The 19,116-nt window shown below is 40.4% G+C and overlaps 2 protein-coding genes across 12 annotated transcripts in view; both read right to left on the bottom strand.

Annotated features, from left to right (window-relative positions):
* PHKA2 (phosphorylase kinase regulatory subunit alpha 2) overlaps window positions 1-10,784 on the bottom strand; it is an 85,121-nt gene extending 74,337 nt beyond the window's left edge. For 2 of the 3 annotated variants that reach the window (XM_021716230.1, XM_021716231.1), the window contains exon 1: window positions 10,293-10,571. In XM_021716230.1, coding sequence (XP_021571905.1) covers window positions 10,293-10,370 — 78 coding nt within the window. In that variant the 5' untranslated portion in view covers window positions 10,371-10,571. Of the gene's footprint in view, window positions 1-10,292 lie in introns of all 3 variants that reach the window. The other variant, XM_008065467.2, reaches the window with a different exon arrangement.
* Window positions 10,785-15,829: 5,045 nt separating this feature from the next.
* Window positions 15,830-19,116, bottom strand: part of ADGRG2 (adhesion G protein-coupled receptor G2) — a 71,920-nt gene continuing 68,633 nt past the window's right edge. For 8 of the 9 annotated variants that reach the window (XM_008065459.1, XM_008065460.1, XM_008065461.1 and 5 more), the window contains one exon: window positions 16,195-16,610. In XM_008065459.1, the coding sequence (XP_008063650.1) occupies window positions 16,426-16,610 (185 nt within the window). In that variant the 3' untranslated portion in view covers window positions 16,195-16,425. Of the gene's footprint in view, window positions 16,611-19,116 lie in introns of all 9 variants that reach the window. The other variant, XM_008065466.2, reaches the window with a different exon arrangement.

The following is a 19,116-nucleotide window of genomic DNA, read 5'->3' as shown; positions in this document are numbered from 1 at the left end:
GAGTCTCACTCTGTCTCCCAGACTGGAGTAAAGTGGCCGCTCCCGGCCACTGGAGCCTCGACCTGCTGGGTTCCGGCAATCCTTCCTCCTCAGCCTTCCGAGTAGCCGGAATTACAGGCACGCGCTACCATGCCCTGCTGATCTTTTTATTTATTGTAGAGATGAGGTCTCTCCAAGTTGCCCAGGCGGGTCTTGAACCCGCGGGCTCAGGCAATCCACTCACCTCAGCCTCCCAAAGTGTGGGAAAACAGGCTGAGCCACCGAGCCCGGCTTTTCCCCTACTATTATTTATGAGGTTTATAGATTTTTCCCATTGACTTTTATGAAAATAATAAAATTCTCTTGTATGCCAAGTGTTCTAAGAGGTGCTTTTAAAATCGCTAACAGATGCTGAATTTTATTGAGATGATCACACTGTTTTTCTTCTTTAATTTATTGTAGTAAATTACATTAACAGATTTTTTAGTAAATTTCCTTGTATTCCTGGGGTAACCTACATCTGATCATACTTTTTAAAAAATATATACATTGCTGGGCTTTGTGGCTCAGCCTGTAATTCCAGCACTTTGGGAAGTTAAGGCGAGTGAACTGCCTAAGTCTGCAGGTTTGAGACCCGCCCAGGCAACTTGGCAAGAGCTCGTCTCTACAATAAATCAAAAATTAGCTGGGCATGGTAGTGCATGCCTTTAGTTCTGGTTACTTGGAAGGCTGAGGCGGAAGGATTGCCGGAGCCCAGCAGTTCGACGCTGGGGTGGCCATGAGTGTGCCATGGCACTCCAGACTGGGCAAAGGAGTAAGACTCCAACTCAAAAATAAATAAATAAACAAACAAATAAATAAAATATTTACATTGCTTGATTCATTCTCTTAATATTTTATTTATATGTTTGCATAAATAGTTATAAGTGAATTTACTCCATAAGTTTTATTTCCCACTATGCCTTGTTCGACTATAGTGTCATGGGTTATTGGCCATATAAAAGGAGTGGGGAGATATTCTCCTTTATCTTTTATCTGAAGCAACTTGTTCAAGATAGGAATTATCTGTTGATCCCTTGCCCCTCTTTTACTCCATTGTACTTGCTGGCCAAAACCTCAGATCTGGTTAAATCAGACTCTTTCTACACTGAGGATACACCCATGCAGCTGAGTGTGGCTGAAGGAAGACAAACAGCCATGCTGACTGAATTCCCTTTGAATTAATGACCCTTAGTGCTGTTCAACAAGTGTCGTAGAAATCCCTTGCCCATCCATTTCCTTATTTTCCTAGAGAACTGTTTCATACCTTTTCCTCTCTCTTCAAACCTGCAATAACTCCTTCCTATCCTCACTTTCAGCTAACGACCATGCCTCATGTTTTACTGAGGAAGTAGAAACAATTGAAAGATGTGATGTTGCCTGCCTTCCTCTTGTTTTGATGGATGTGCTACCTATGCTCCTCTCTAAGGTCACCCACCATACACTACACTCTATCCCCTCTCACTCACGCGAGGACTTTGCTCCTTGAATTGTTGGTTTTTCCCTGTCTACTAGATCATTCCTATCAGATATATAATTTCTCACATTAAAAAAACCCTCTTGACTCCACATCTCTTATTTATATAACTCTTCAAAAGAATTATTTAAACTCATAATCTTCAGTTTCTGTCCTTCCCTTCTTTCTTGAGCTCAATTCGGCCAATTTTTGCCTCTAACACTCCACATGGACTACTGGACAAGGTCACCAATGACTTTCACATTTCTAAATCTAATGGTCAATTCTCAGTCCTGATGCTACTTGACCTCGACCCATTATTAGCCTTTTACCCATCTGATTATTACCTCTTCCTTGAATAACTTTCCTGACTTGGTGTCTTAGCTTGGATTGCTTTAACAAAATACTATAGACTGGGTTGCTCAAACAACATATATAGATTACTTGCAGTTCTGGAGGCTAGGAAGTCCTACATCAAGGCACCATCAGGGTTGGGTTCTGATGCGTGCCCTCTTTTTGGCTTGTAGATGGCCAATTTCTTGCTGTGGGCTCACGTGGCTGTGGTGAAGAAAGAGATCATCCCTCTGCCATCTCTTCATATAAGGGCATTAATCCCATTCATGAGGGCCCCACCCTCATGAACCAATCACCTCCTAAAGGCCCTACCTTCTAATATCATAACATTGTGATTAGGGTTTCAACAGATGACTTGCTGGTGGGGAGGGGGCAAACATTCAGACTATAGCAGCCTCTAGAACACTACCCTTGGCTGGTTTTCCTCCTTCCCTGACTACTACTTCTCAATCTTGACAATTCCTCCCCTCATCATGTGACTCTCTCTACTTCCAGAGTTCTCCTCTTTGAACTTTATCTCTTCTATGCTCACTCCCATGCTCTCATCTAGTCTCATGTTCTTTTAAGACTCCCTAATTTTTATCTCCATGCCAGACCTCTCCCCTAACTTCTAGACCCAAATATTTAACCACCCACTTACCATTTCTACTTGGATGCCTAAGGGACGCATTAAACTTAATGAAATTCCATGGCTTTCACCCCAAATTTGCTACTCTATAATCTTTCCCATATTAGTAAATGGAAATTCCATCTTACCAGTTGCTCAAGCTTAAAATCTTGGAGTCATTCTTGACTTTTCTTTTTTCACACACCCTATACCCAATCCACCAGTAAATTCTGTTGACTCTACCCTCAAAATTTACCTCTTTTCCATTCCACACTCTTTCCACTTCCACCACCCTGTCTGAGTTATCATGCTCAACTGCAGAAGTTTCCTAACTGGTCACTCTATATTGCTCCTTGGCTCCCTATGGTCAATATTCCATGCCGCCAGTGGAGTAATTCTTTTCAAACATTATTCAGATGATGTCACTCCTCTGCTCAGAATGCTCTCAGGGCTTCCCTTCTCATTCAGAATAAAAGTCAAATGCCTTAGCTTCAAAGATGAATGTATAAATAAACCTCTAAATGTTTCTTGGTCCTAGTCCATAAAATCCTATTGGACTAGGATTTTGATTTCCTTCCTTCCTTCCCTTTTTTCTCGAGGGTCTCACTCGGTCGCCTAGGCTGGAGTACAAAACTCACTGTAACCTCAAACTACCAGGATCAAGCAATCCTTCTACCTCAAATTCTTGAGTAGCTGAGACTACAAATGTGCACTACCACACCTTGCTAATTAAAAAAAAAATTTTTTGTAGAGACGGGGTCTTACTATGTTGCCCAGGCTTATCATTCCATTTTTTTAAATGGTTATAGGTCTGATCAGGATTTAATTTTTTTCTTAAGTTAATGCTGGTAACATCTATCTAGAGACCTATCCGTTTATGTTTCCAAATTCACTACTGAAAATTATTCACAGTATTTTTTCCATTTTCACTCCTAATATAGTAGTCCTAATATAGTTTCACTTTCCATAATTTCAACTGTGGTCTGAAAATATTACATACAATAAGAAATTTTGGGAGAGAGAACAAGAAAGACCATGTTCACATAACTATTTTTACAGTATATTGTTATAATTGTTCTGCTTTATTGCTAATAATTGCTATTAATCTCCTACTGTGCTTAATTTATAAATTAAGCTATATCATAGGTATGTATTATAGAACAGACAGTATCTAAAAGGTTCAGTACTATTCAAGGTTTCAGACATACATCGAGGGTCTTGGAACATGTCCCCCGTGAATAAGGGAGAACTACTCTATTGTTTGTCTCTACTCCCCCATGGCTCTCATCAACCCTGCCAGAATTTTGTCTATTTAATAGGCTTTTCAAAAAGTCAAATTTGGTATATCAAATTTTTTTTGAGTTGGGATCTGACTCTGTTGCCTAGGCTGAAGTGCAGAGGCACAATCATGGCTCACTGCAGCCTTCACCTCTTGGGATCCAGCAATCCTCCCACCTCAGCCTCCCAAGTAACTGAGACTCCAGGCATGTCACGTCCAGCTAATTTTTAAAAATTTTTTTGTAGAGATAAGGTCTCACTATATTGCCCAGGCTGGTTTTGAACTCCTGGGTTCAAGCAATCCTCTCAACTTGGCCTCCCAGAGCGCTAGGATTACATGCATGAGCCACCATGCCTGGCCAGGTTTTATCAATCTTTATTATCTGTGTTATAGTACATTAATTGAAGCTTCTATCCTTATTATTTCCTTTCTTCTATTTCCTGGGGTGTACTCTGTTGTCCTTTTCTCAATTGTGAGTTCATCAATTTTAAAATCTTTCTTCCTTTCTAATATATATATTTAAGGATATATCCGGGCACAGTGGCTCATGCCTGTAATCCCAGCACTTTGGAAGGCTGAAGAGGGAGGATTGTTTGAGGTCAGAAGTTCGAGTTTAATATATATGTTTAAGAATATAAATTTCTCTTCAAATCCCACATTAGCTGTATCCCATAAAGTTTTATTTGAATTTTTTTAATGTCAATCAACTCTATAATTTCCATATAATTTCTTTTTAGAACCACAGCACAATTTAGAAGTAGGCTTGCTAACTTTCCAAACATATCTGGGGGGCCTTAACAGTTGTTTGTCACTGCTCTCTAATTTTCTTGCATTTAGGCTGAACAATGTGATATGTACAAAGCTGATTCTTTAGTCTTTTTTGAGACTTCCTTTAAACCCTAATTTATTCTCAAGTTTTGAAAAATATGACTTGTAAAGTTGGAACAAAAAAGTATTTTCTATTGGTTAGGGGCAGAATTCTATGTATGTATACTTAATTAAGTTTGTTTCTTATGGAGCTCAAAATTTCTATTTCCTAATTATTTCTCTGCTTGATCTATTAGCATCTGAGAAGGTGTATTTAAAAACTCCCACTATGATTATGGATTTGTTAGCTTCTATAATTAGGTCAACTTTGGCTTTATATATGTCATACCTATGTTGTTAGTATTCTGTAAATTTAAAACTGCTATATTTTCTTGGTGAATTATTCTTTTGTCATCTAGCAATAACATTCTGTATCCCTAATAACATCGTTCTTTAAAAATGTCAAAGTCTACTCTGTTTGATATTTGTATAATTACATCAACTTCTTTTTTGTTGGTATTTGCCTAGTATATCTTGACTCACCAGATTATTTTCAGTGTTTCAGTATCCTATGTTTTAGGTTTTATCTCTTATAAGCCATATACACTTCTTTTAGAAATTTTTGATAATTTATATTACCTGGCTAATTTAAGTGCTTATATTTATTGTGACCACTAATACTGTATAGTCAGACTTATTTGCATCCTCTTATTCTGTCCTTTATAGTTAACAGGCTTTTTTTTTACTCTCCACCCTCCTCAAGCACTCTTTCCCTTTTGCCTCTGAGTGATCAAAATTTCTTTATTTCTCTATTTTTAAAGCCATATATTGTTTATAGTATATTAATGGTAATGTTTAGACACAAACTCTTGACTTAAGTATAACAATAACTTTATCCTTCTTCTCAATGTAATCAAGATCTTAGAATGCTTTACCTCCAGTCTCTTCCTATTCTTCTGCCATATTATTATTTTCCAGTACTTAAGTATGTCTTTTTTAATGTTCCCTTAAGTTCCTCTTTATTACTGTTGCTATTTTCTCCAAACTCCATGTTTTATGTATTCCATTCTTTTCATTTTAATTCTATTGCCATTAAGTAGCAATATTAATTACTACCCTGGTCTCTGAATTATTTGCTTATTATACCAAATTATCTGGAATTACTAGCAAACACTGCCTTGATCATTTTTCTTTCTGATCCATACTTTCTTATCACCACTTCATACTTAACACTTTTATTAATGAACCTTCCAACAGAGCTGCTAGTGAAACGTACAAAGTTAGTATTTCTCATCCGAGTCAACATAATCTAAAAATGTCTTTCTTTAAGTTCACAAACTTTTTTTTTTTTTTTTTTGAGTTGGAGTCTCACTCTGTCGCCCAGACTGGAGTGCAGTGGCCGCTCCCGGCCACCGCAGCCTCGCCTGCTGGGCTCCAGCGATCCTTCCGCCTCAGCCTTCTGAGTAGGTGGAATTACAGGCATGCGCTACCACGCCCGGCTGATTTTTTGATTTTATTGTAAAGATGAGGTCTCGCTGCCCAGGCAGGTCTCAAACCCGCGGGCTCAGGCAATCCACTCACCTCAGCCTCCCAAATGCGCGGGATTACAGGCTGAGCCACTGAGCCCGGCTAAGTTCACAAACTTTTAAAGATACTCCCAGAAGATATATTTACAAAATCAAACTTGCAAAAGGACCCTTTTATAAACATAGCTCTTTCTTTGCTTTAAAGATTCAAATAATATTTAGCTGCAAGTATATTTGACACACGACTAATGGGAAAAATTCTTTTCTTTCACAGATAGAGGCAAAGGAATTAGCTAAAATGTTAGCTGATATGAACAAACAATTGCCTATTGCCTCTAACAAGAATGATGACTAGCTTGATATATTTAACATGGAATAATTTCTAACAAATGAAACCAATGTAAGTTGATCTCAATTTAAGATGGATTTAGAGTCCATTATACTCAGTGATCTATCACAGAAATAAAGAACATGTTTTCACTCATAAATGGGTCCTGAACATTTATCACAATACTACAAGACAGGGATCAGCAAGGGAGGGGAGGCACATAACATCATTAAGAGTACCTTGATCCTAAACCAGGGGAAGCGAGGACCAGTTAGAGGCCCAAACTTCACCTGCATGTAGACTATTTATGTACCTAATCCTTACTTGTACCCCACATATTTATAATAAAATAAAGTTTAAACAATAATTTTAAAAAAACAAATTAGAGTCCAGAGCCATATCAGCTGGCACTGAAAAACATCTCATAAACATTTGCACATATCCACAGGAGAAGGTGGGGAGATACAGCATAAACTTTAGAAATCATTAGTCTAGTTCATTCATTTTTTTATGTGGTAAAATATACATAACATAAAATTGCTTATTCATTTTTCCAGAGTGGTTAGGTGATCTGCCTAAGATCACTCAGAGAAGATGATGCACCCCTGAATAGGTTAGGCTCTATAACCGTGAACACTAGTGTTGGGGTGAATGGGTGCAATTCTACACTTGTGGACTCATGGGATTTCTTAGCAGAACCGTGTTTGGAGTGTTCTGGTTAGGCAGAAGAGCTTGGTGAAGCAGCCAGGAAGAGAAAGAGAGGGCAAACACGAGGTCTTCTCACCAACTACCCCCAAAATAAATACAACTAAAGGCTCAGACAACTTTTTTTTAATCATTAAAATGTTGGGGAGGAAAGTCCAGCCCTGCAGATTTACTTTAATGAGAAGATAGTTGTTTTGCTCCTGAGGGAAAGCAAGCCTGAACCAATAGCTGGGTCACTAGGATGGCTCTAACCCTACAGAAGTATTTTATCAGCAAGGACTTAAGAGTACCTTTCATGAGCCCAGGGCACTGCTTGATGCAAAGGAGAGAAACTGATGAGGTCACTGTACTTAGGATCTCATTGCATCAATGGGGAGACATAATTATGTCAAGGACCAGCTTCATAGAACCCTCTGAACTTGGGAGCAGAAGATCTGCCTTTGGGTCTGACCTTGATACATGGAGTGACCCTCCTGGCCTAGCAGTTTTCTTATCTGTCAAATAGCAACTAGAGTAAGCCCAAAGGTCCATACAGGTAGATCTCTACCAAGGTAACAAGCAATTAGTAGCTGTATCAAGGCCTTCAGGAAAGGGAACATGATGGGCCAGAGTCATCATGCAAGAACCATTAGGTCTGGGTACTAACGTGTGGCCTAGATCAAAGTCATAACACCACCAAGAGCACCCATTATTTCCTGATTGCTCTCTAGGTGCAAGGCAATGTGTTAGGTACTAAGTTTTCTTTATAAACACTTGATGGAAGTGGGTGTTATTATCCCCACTTTACAGATGAGGGCATGGACTCAGAAAGGATGAGTAAAGGTTATACACATCATTCAAGGCAGAGCTGGGGATTCAAACCCAGGTCTGACAAACGAATCAAGCTTCATCAGCTCATCTTACAGCCCCCTATATCACAAAGGGACAGGCTTTTCAACTGTATCTTAAAACCCATTATAGATGTAATTATAACAGAAGCCAAAGAAGAAGGCAAAATATAACCCATTTGCCTGCCTACTCCTTAATTTGTTCTCACCTCGAACATCATCTCTTCCAGGACTCCTCTCCTGCCCCCACAAACTGGGTTAGGGGCCTTTCCTCAAAGCTCCCCGCCAAAAAAGACCATAATTTTTCATGTGCAATCTAAGCCAATAAGCTCTGAAAATCTAAAGTGTTTTTATAGGTATGCAGCAAGCTCTTTCATTGGCAAAGAATGACTTGAATGAATATGAAATTCATTTCAGTCTTTACTTATCCCAGTCAGTGTGAATATTCATACCCTGATGTGAAAATAATGTTTGATTAATGGATACTGCCCAGATTTGACTGTAATATATACATATAGGGACCAAAAAAAAACCCTCAAAATTAATTTTTAGAGGGTGGGCCCCTTAAAGGCTTCCCCTGCCAGGTAAGTGTCATAGGAATCCATCAACATCAGTGTACCAGTTAGTGTTGTTGTGAGCAGCTGTGTTCAGCTTCAGTGAAATTTTTTTTGGAGATTTTTCCAACACATCTGCCCATTTCATGATGGGTGATTTACAAGTGCACCTGCCCACAATGCATTAAGTGTTCAGCAGTTTTTGACCAAAAACGGCATGATCCCCGTGCTCCATCCTCCCTACTCACCTGATCTCACCCCCGAGTGACTTTTTTGTTTGTTTCTCTGGATGAAAAAAAGTCCTCAAAGGGAAACGTTTGATATGGAAGAGGTGAAACACAAAACAGTAGAAGCATTAAAATGCATCAATTTTAAAGAGTTCAAAAACTGTTTTGAGCAGTGGGAAAAAGCATCTTGATAGGTGTATTGCATCAAACGAAGAGTATTTTGAAGGTGACTGAAGTTTAAACATGTAAGAATACATAATTTTTAATAAATAAATTCCATTTTGGGGGGTCTTCCTCGTGTGAGTATGTGTGTATGTATGTGTATGTGTGTGTGTGTGTGTGTGTGTGTGTATGTGTGTATGTAAATATATATATATATATATATATATAAACCTATCTAAAAGCCAAGCACTCTTGACTGGCAACTACATCTGGCTCCAAGGGTTTCAGATAAGGGACTCTGCACTTATACCCTATGCATATATTTCACTGCAATACAATCATTTATTCTTCGGTATAAGCCCAGCACTTTGTAGAGTGCCTTGTGTATAACACGTACACAACATACACTTCCTGAATGAGGAAACAAGGGTAAAAGATTAGCTAAGAAGGGAAAATTGTCAGTGGCTTGAGAGTTACCACGGCTCCCTGCAGGCCAGGCTCTAACCCTCGAATGCCACTTCCTTCTTTGACTCTGAAGGCCCTAAAAATAGTTGCTGTTGATTGAGGGCAAGAAACATAGCTGCTGTCTTCGCTAGGAATAAAAATAGTTCAGTGGTCTTACATGATGGACCCACACACAATTTTAGCCCAGCAGTACAAAACACAGAAGACATATTCATACCTCAGATGGTGTGAGCAGCTTCATAGGACCCCTTGAACTTGGGAGCAGAAGATCTGCCTTTGGATTTGACCCTACTACATGCAGTGACCTTTCTGGACTAGAAGTTTTCTTATCTGTAATATAGCAACTAGGATAGGCCCTTGCTATTGTGAACAATGCTGCGATAAACATACATGTGCAGGTATCTTTTTTATAGAGTGATTTGAGTGACTGAACGATGCATATTTGTATACCTAACCCTTAACTGTACCCCACAATTTTAAAATAAAAAATATGTTTAATAAAAAAAAAAAAAAGGATAGGCCCTAAGGTCATCACAGGTGGGTCTCTAACAAAGTAATTCATGAGAAGGACAGTAGCTGTCGTCCCACACTCAGAGTCCTATATAAATCTCAAGAGCTTCTTAGCTTCTTACTGTCCTCTACTGTTCTCATTCAGTGTGCTCTGTCCAAACTACACACCTCTCTCTCGTCAAAAAAAAAAAAAAAAAAAAAGGCAGAGTCAACGAGGGGCTCATTCTGTCTTCGATCCTGAACAATGGCCAAACAGTGAAGAGTGGCCATAGCAGCCATTAGGTGCCCTGACTCTTGAAGACAAGGTGGTAATGGGGAGGTAATCACTGGCTAGCAAGGACTGGATTAAAATAGGAAACCTCAACTGCAAGGTTTTAGGTTACAAGAGGAGACAGGGGCCTGGGGAAACAGAATAAGTGACACGAGAGGGCAGTTCTAAGCGTTCCCTCAGATTGGTCCCTTCTTACCTGGTAACACAGGATGGTTTGCTGCACCAACCGCGCATACCCGTCCAAGCGGACCCCGGAATTGCTCCTGCTCCGCATCTCCCCGGTGCTCCCGGGCCGTGGGGCCCGACCTGCCGTGGTGAGCTGGACGTCGGGACTGTGGCTGCCAAGCGGCCCTGGTCCCCAAATACTCAACCTCAGTTATTTCTCGGCATGGGGCCAGGCGGGAGGAGGTCGAGACTTTTCAAAATGATACAACCAAAGTATGATCAGAAAGGAAGCCAACCAGAGTTTCTCACGGCTGGGAAGCGTGGGGCGGGGACTGGGGACTGGCGCTTTGGCGGTCCCGCCTTGGCCAGACCCGCGGGGCTCAGACTCTCGCGGGTCGAGGGTTCCGGATGTGGGACAAGGACAATCCTGCCCTGCCTCCTTTGTCTCCAGGTGGTAGGGGAGGACGCCGAGTGGGAGAAACCAGGCCCGTTGGCCCCAGCTGCCCGGGAGCCCACCCAGGCCGGACTCAGCCCCGCCCCGGTCACGCCCCTGGCCACGACCCCACAGCGGAGCGGAACCCTCCAAGTCGCGGCCTGAGGGGAAGATAAAAGGGGAGGCCCGGGGGAGCCGCGGAGAACCCAGCTCCGGGCGGGGACTAAGTTGCCTCCCTGAGCCCCTTCCTTCCCTGGCTGGCCATCAACCTAGCCAAGGTCGGAGAAATAGGCCCTTCCGCCGCGGTGCCCCAGACCCGCCCCCCGGACCCGCCCTGCCGCGGAGTGGAACCCTTGGAGCCCTGCCTGAGGGACACAGGTAAAAAAGCTGCCCCGCTCCCCGCCTTGTGACGAGCTCACAGCCCCGCCTCTAGCTCCGCCTCCGCCGCACAGCGGAACGCTTAGAGTGGCGACCCGGGGAAGAGGAAGAAAGAGGACGCGGCCAGTGGGAGCCGAGAGGAACCGGTTCCTGCCTGGGGACGAGTTAGCGCCCCAAAGTGGTGATGAGGGTGTCCTCGGGGCGGGCGTCACCCCACCCGAGGCAGGAGAGAGGCCCGCTCACCACGGTCGCCTGGGCACCCCTCGGCGTACGGAGATCGTAGCTTGCCCCAGCCGGTTCTCCGCCGCCTAGCGGAACCCGAGTAGTGGGACCCTGCCCGGAAGGGAAAGGGGGACACCCGGACAGCGTCCCTCAGCTGCACCCCTGGCACCTCCAACCCTTCCTCTAGCCACCTGGGCATTTCTTTCTCCCCGGGCCAGGTCTACAGCTTGAAACTTGGCATTCATTGCAGTTTCTCATGGTTGCTGATTACCTATGGTTTACAATCTTCGGTCTTGTATTCGTTCTCCACCAAAATCTGACCCACGTATGAATTCCACTGGACAGCTAAACTAATAATTTCTTCAGCAAGCTCTTTGCTGGTTTCCATGCGTTTACTGTATGCTTGACCCATTCGGCCCCTCCTCCTCCTTGACTATATGAAGCCTATCTTTTCCTTTGGCCAGCTCAGCTCCTCCTTCCTATTAGCGTTCTCCATTCTCCGAATTCCTATAGCGACTTCTTGAGTAGAAGCTTAGGACTTGGAGTCAGTTCAAATTGAGTTCAAATTTCATTTCTGCCATTTACAAATGCTGTGACCTTTGGCATGCTGTTTTAGCTACTTGAACTTTAGTGTTCTTGTCTATAAAATGGAGATAATAATAGCACCTAACTCATAGGGTGACTGAAGAGCAAAAGGGTGAATATAAAGCATTTAGCACAAGCCTGGCTCATAGAAAAGTACTTAATAAATCATAACTACTTTCACCATCATTTGGCAATAATGCATTGCCTCCTGCTGTTATTTATGTTTTTATATGTGGATGAGGCATGTATTTCTAACTGGATTGTAAGTTACTCATTGAAACAGTCTTTGGTATCTTACTATGCCTGGTACAGTGGTGAGCATATAGTTTGAGCTAAATTAGTGTTGATTGCATAAGTAAAATTAGTCCTGCTTAACTGGGAACCCCTATGTTTGGTTCTCAACCAAGTTCATGTTAGATATTCCAGAATGTAAATCTATGGTTTTACTTTGTCACTCAGCTAAAGCACCAAACTTTTTGTTTTCTGAATATTGGCTCCTGAATTATGCAGCAATCCATGTGATATTCCTCCAGGAATAATTTACTATGGTCTAGCGTGAATAAAAGTAGACACTAAGTTATCATTAAATCTGTTTTGGAATCTGAATATGTACTCATTAGAATTTTTATGTATTCTATATCTAAAAGCTGAAATCATTGCTTCTTTTCATTACAACTTTTGTTCCCATTGGACCCTTTTTCAAGAGTCCACTTTGCAGCCATGAGGGAAATAACTGATATCCTTTTCTCATTACCTGGCATTTCCACCCAGTACAGAACCATTTTCAATTTCTTGATCTCATTCTTTGATAATTCTGCTATAGATACATACACTCCTTTTGGTGCATAGTGGGTCTACATTTCTAGGCTTTGGTCTGTGCTTTAATGCATATTATAAACTACATTTTTCAATAAGCTCAAAATTCTGGGTTAAAACCAAGAAAGAGGTTTTAGTTTTTAAACTTCCAAGTGAGTTTTAATGATTCAGTTTGGACTAGTAAGCTGTGTTATTTAAAAATTAATCTTAATCAATCTTAGTATCTCATATCCCTGAGATATGAAACCTCCATATCTTGGTTCCCATATCCATGAAACCTTTCTCTGGTTATCACACAATAGAAACCTGTCTCCAAGCTACTTATTAAATATTTGTCAAGAATCTGATATGGTATATGATAGGAAATACCATTATTTGTTTCTGAAGCCTATTTATCATCTTCATAAAGATGAAAACCCAGAACCAGACCCTGGGGTAGCACCACATATGACTTGTCTGACCCCAACCAGAGGGTCTGCCCATTGTCCTGCAACAGGGGCTTCGGGCAAGGCAGTTTCCAGAGAGTCACATGTCAGCATCCAAGATGGAAACCAATACATGTTTCTCTTGGAGGGTTCAGATCTTTGACTCTAAAGAAAAGCACTCCGTCTTTGAGCCAGAGGAGGGGATCAATTCTCAATCAGTTTGCTGAAAATAACTAATTCACCAAATTTACTTATTTCTATGACAACTTAATTTTAGTTGACTAGGCATCATTTTGTTTTTTATTACAACATTTTAAAAAAAGGTTGAATTTGTCTCTGTTCCAACTTCCTGTAGCTTGCTTGAGACTGAGAGGTAAAGAGAGGAAATACCAGGATGCATAAGATTTCTTTACAGTGAGGAATATATTTATTACATATATTTGAAATAATATATTCTAAAAGAATATTAATTTGATTTTTGTCTGTTCTGACTTCTTGGTGCTGTACTTGGAGTCTATGGTGAAAAGAAAAATGTATTGCACTAGTAAGAAATCATCACATTTAAGATTGTATTCTTCTCGTGCCTGCTCAGCCTTTCTCTCTCTTTTTTTTTTTTGGTCCTTCAGACTTCACCCACAGCAATGAGGAGCTGAGGCAGAGACAAACTAAATAGTCCTTAAACGCTGTTCTGGAGACAAAATGACACCAAACAAGTCCACTTGATGAATTGGTCATTCAGTACATTAGAACTTTGTCCAGATGGCCTTCAACAAACTGACCTGCCTCCTAGGTGACCTTGTTGGACATAATCCAGTATCCCAAGTCAAGCTATTTCATCATTTTTTATGAGACCCATCAAGATGCTGCTTGTTGAAGTCAACAAGAGTTCCTTTGTGGGATTAATGATTGCAGTGTGTTTGGGGGGAAAGTTCTCTAAGGTTCTGAGGAAATACTTCTTTAAATACTGGCCACTCCTTGACTCCTAATATTGGCACCACCTCTGTCTCCTTACAATAGAATCTCAGATTGTGGGACCAATTTTAAGCCCCAAGGGAGGATGTGTCTCAAGAACATTCTCTGTCTGTCCTGTTTCATATCTGTCTGAAGTAAGAAAAATAAACAAGATAATTTGACTTAAGGACCACATCTGACACAAAATACAACAGGAAAAATAAGGGGGAGGGGCGGGACCTAAGGGACATTGGACATTGGACATCCTTTTATGTACACTTTGGTTATATAACCTGCTTCAGGAGATTAGTTTCTGAGGTTTCATCCCCTCAAATATAGACTATTTCTCATCTTCTTTATCAATTTAGTACTCAGCATCTTTGTGGAAGCTGAAGATCTTGGGAGGAGAGACTGCTCAGAGACCTCTTTTGGGGGTGAGACCAACTCCCGTTTATAGTTCCCACATGCCAACCAGCAACCCAGAAATCCCAAATCCTGTCCTTAACTTCCTCTGCTTGATGCAGAGGAAGAAGATATTTGGATGGGATCTGAATGGGTCTCATACGTTGCCTATAGGCCAATGTCAACATTCGTAAAGGGATAATCATGAAAGTAATGGGAAAATGAAAAAGAAAACTCAGAAACTGATTTCATGAGGCAGAACAACCTTTGATCTAACTTCGCTGTTATGGGGTGCATGCTGTTTCCCAAAAGATGTGATTGTTGTGTTTGTCTTCATCAGGCAGGTCCTACCACTTCCAGGCCATGCCACCAGGGAAAGAGATTGCCACAAACTTAACGAACGTAACTGCAAATTTATTTCATTGATTTTTAACATTTTTGTTGATTTTAACATATAAATACAATTAAATAAATCAGAGAAGAAATATTGCAAAGACAAATCAGCACTCACAGAAATGTATTATATTATTACCATAGTTAATCTGGGATACAACATTCACTTGAAATATATGCAAGGGAATCTTAGTGAAAGACTTAACTAAAGGTTTTTGAAATGTTCCTAATAAGGACATACTTGAGGCACTACTCAAGCAGGTGTAGGTGGAAAGCAAGATAGACCCTCTATAACTAGGAGCAATCAAGGCTCGATACATGTAGAAACAATAGCATTGCAGGACAGTCCTGTTCCCAATATTTGCTCCCTCTTGTCACAATACATTCTTCAAGACTTGAGACATTTTAAAAAATAATTATAGCTCTGGCTGGGCCAGAATGTACCAGCCATAGCAACAACGTACCATGCAGTTGCCTTTTAAAGAACAGCAATATGATTTTTTCCCTTTATATATATATCTCTCTCTCTTTTAAAAAGAAATTTTACTTTTACTCCCCTCTTCTGAAAGGCTCTGGAGATTTGAGAAATGGCAGTGTACGTATCTCGTATACATTCACGATTTTCCTGACATGTGGTCTATATTACAATTCCATTCCTCTCTGTGGCCAAAGTATAAAGCTAAACATAATCTGATCACTGTGGATGAAGTCAAGGGATGGGTATCAGTATGAGATACTGTGTCTGGCTATACAGGTTGTACCTTGCACAAGAATGTACTCAAGAGGGTGAGTGGGGCTAAAATATGACCTCCATTCTGTTTGCCAAACTATTAGCCCATGGAGCTATGTCTGCCTGGTGGGAGCACCTTTTTTTTTTTTTTTTTTTCCAAAGGCACTGTATGAGCCAATTGTGGCACTGTCTGCTTACATTTTCCCAGTCTGGCTGGCATCATTATTTCTTGATTTCAGTGAAGTTTCTGTATTTCACATCCCATATAATCTCCAAAAGAAGCTTTAGAATTCACTGAACCAGCAAGGACTTTCTGAATTATCATGTTAAACAAAACACAACCATGATTCTACAAAGAAATAAATTTACACAGTAGAAAATAAATACAAAAAATGTAGAAGTAAGATTTTTGACATGTAGGTCACTAGATCTGAGCTTATATACAACAAAGGCATGCACGACTAAACTCACCAACAGGCTGAAGTCAACAGTTGCTTCATATGATGTTCTCAAAGATAACTTAGCCTCTTTAAAATGTGGCTAAAAATTAGATACTTAAAAAAAAAACAAAACAGGAGTCTTAGAGTGTTGTTTAAAATCAATCTTCTTTTAAAATGAAGGATAAGAAAACACTGCAAATGTCTAAAAACCGTGGTATAATGTCTTGGTTTCCTCTTCCAATAGTAATGATTGCCTCAATTAGCTTATGCTTCTCCAGAGGTTGCTGAGTGTAAAATAAGATGATTTTCATACATCTCACATTGTGTAAAAGGTAAAATTGGACATTTCACACGGTCAAACATCATGCTTTGATTTTAGAAAAAAGGAATCACATTTGCTCAATAAAGTGCAAGCTTCCCCGCTTTGAAGTCCTTCTGAGAGCCATACGACTTTTCCCATTGCAGGAATCTTCTTTCTCATTGAACGTGTGCTGTTTTCCAGTGAAATCATGAAGGCACACGTCTCCATTCTGAACACTGAAAGAAACCCCATTCCTCTCTGTAGAAGCATTTCCTGTATAAGGAAAAACAAAGTGGGTGGTATGAAGTATCCATCCACAAAAAGCATTAAAGATCAAATTTAAACATCACTTTATTCTAAAATATAAGCAAAGCATGTCTTTTGAAAAATATTTATGACATATATTCATATTTTATTTATTTTTCATTCCTTCCCTAAGGTCACTCAAAGTAATTATAATAAATTGGAGACTGATTCAGAAACCAGTTCTCTATGGCAGTTTTTAAAAAATGAAATGGTCAACATACGAAGCATACCAATATATGTTAAAAAGCCCATTTTCTACCTCTGGTTGAACATATATTAGACTTCAAGTAGTAGCACAGGTATAATCTAAGGTAATATTTTGGTATCCCCAGAAGGTTAGGTTAACAGAGATCCCTGTATGTACCCTTACAAGGTTCGTGCTTCCCTAATCCAAAGCAGCCAGCTACACAGTCATGGCAACAATAAATCATTTCTCATAGACTAAACCAGCCCCTGTGACTAAATCAGGATAGGATGGAATCCCAAGAGGAGATCACCGATTCCAACATAGAAATCCAGGTCAGGAAGCAGCTGGGCATTCTAAGGTAATTGTTGGTTTGGACTTGGTCCTTCTCCACCCTGATCAGACCCTGAATTATAGGGGAGCACAGCTGCTGGGATGCTTTAGCTGCTTTGCACCATCCTTCTGACCATATGCCATTGGGAGACAATATAGAAAGCTGAATAATAAGCCCATTTGTTAGCTTGTAACATAATTCTAATATAACAATGATAATCACAGTGCTGAGCACTTTTAAATTATTATCTCATTTATAACCCTATGTATGGGTAGGTACCATTATCATCCCCATTTCACAGATGGTGAAACTAAGGTTTCAGAAATAAGTGCTCTGCCAAAGGTTATATGGCTCAGAAGTGATAGAGTCAACATGCGATGTTGCTTCCAAACTGAGAGCTTGTGTCCCCAGGTAGCAAATAACAAGGCAGCCAGTGCTCCAATCTCTAAGGCAGCTCATAGCTGAGATGTGTAATATTTGTGCAAACTAGCTGATGGATATGGTTAACACAGCTCCATCTGTGGCACAGCTCAAATAGGCATGTGACTGTCTGAGGCAGCTGTTCGAATTTAGGCATTTTGCCTTGAGGACATTTTGGTGCAAGAACAATTTGACCCAGTATAATAAGCCATTAAACTTCTTGCTTCTTTTTGGAAATTGCCAGTTTTATTCTGTACCCGTCCTAGATGCTGGGATGAGAACTGGAGTCAGAGATGCTTGTCTGACATGCATATTATGTGGTATCAAACACTTAACCATTTTGGTGGCCTTAAAATATACCCCCACCCTCACTGTCAGGCATCAAAAATAGTTGTGTCAAATCAGCTGTGTCGAACGCTGTCCAAATGTGCTGCTTCCCATCAAATCTGATTTCCCAAAGGATGACAACATATTGATAGGGCTAGGCAAATGAGGTTTCATCTCAGAGCTTTCTAAAATATGGAAAAATTGGGTTTGTGGATTGAGAGCCCCAGACACATACTGGGATTCTAAGGCTTCTTGATGACCCAACTCGTTTCTTTGATTTGTCTCCTTTCAACTTGCTTTCTCACTTTCTCTAGCTTATTAACCAGCCTTGATTCCCACTGCCTCAACTGTTTACCTACAATGAATCATTCCTGATACAGCTATTTGACATAGAGCCCAGAGTTTTCCTTCTGGTATCAACAGTAAAGAGGTCATGTGGAGACTGTTTCTTATCTTTTACAGCAGTGATTCTCAACGGGGGGCAATTTTACTCTCCAGGGGACAGTTGGCAGTACCTAGGGACATTTTGGGGTGTCGTAACTGGGGACAAGGTGCCACTGGTTCTAGTGGGTAGAGGCCAGGGATCCTGCCAAACTCCTACAATTCCACAAAAATGAATTATCCAGCCCAAAATGTCAACTGAGACTGAGGTTGAGAAACTTAGATTTTGAGGCATCTGATTGTATTTCAAAAGTCTAGACAAACCAGCAGGACCTCCCATCTTTGACTGAATGGAAAACTATTTGGTAGATGTATGAACCTTTTTACAAATGTGATTAAGTTAGTAATGTAAAGAACTAATGCCCTAAAACAATGAATAAAGGTAAATTCTCCATAGAATCAGAAAGTGTGCTAGCAGATCTTAAGTTTTTACAAAAATGCATGACATATTAAGAAGCAAAAGAAGGTGAAATAGATAAGCTTTTATGCATAATAAACAGCCCAGTCTTATGAAAGAAAGAAAATGAGACAGAAGTTTTAGCTAGAAATGTCAGAATTAATGAGTACAGGAGGCACAGCAGCAATAATCTGTTCATTTATTGATGACATATATGGTCACCAATACTGGTCACAGTTCATCTTCCAGTATTGGAAGTATCGTGGGGACATATTTATGGAAAAGGATAAACACACATGAAAAGTGAAAAATAGGAAGGTTTAAAAGTATCGAAGATGTATATGATTATAGATGTAACAAAAATTGATAA

Source organism: Carlito syrichta, unplaced genomic scaffold (genome assembly GCF_000164805.1).
Source record: "Carlito syrichta isolate Samal-C Ts95f unplaced genomic scaffold, Tarsius_syrichta-2.0.1 Scaffold308488, whole genome shotgun sequence".
NCBI lineage: Eukaryota > Metazoa > Chordata > Mammalia > Primates > Tarsiidae > Carlito > Carlito syrichta.
This window is presented reverse-complemented; position numbering and strand designations above follow the sequence as displayed.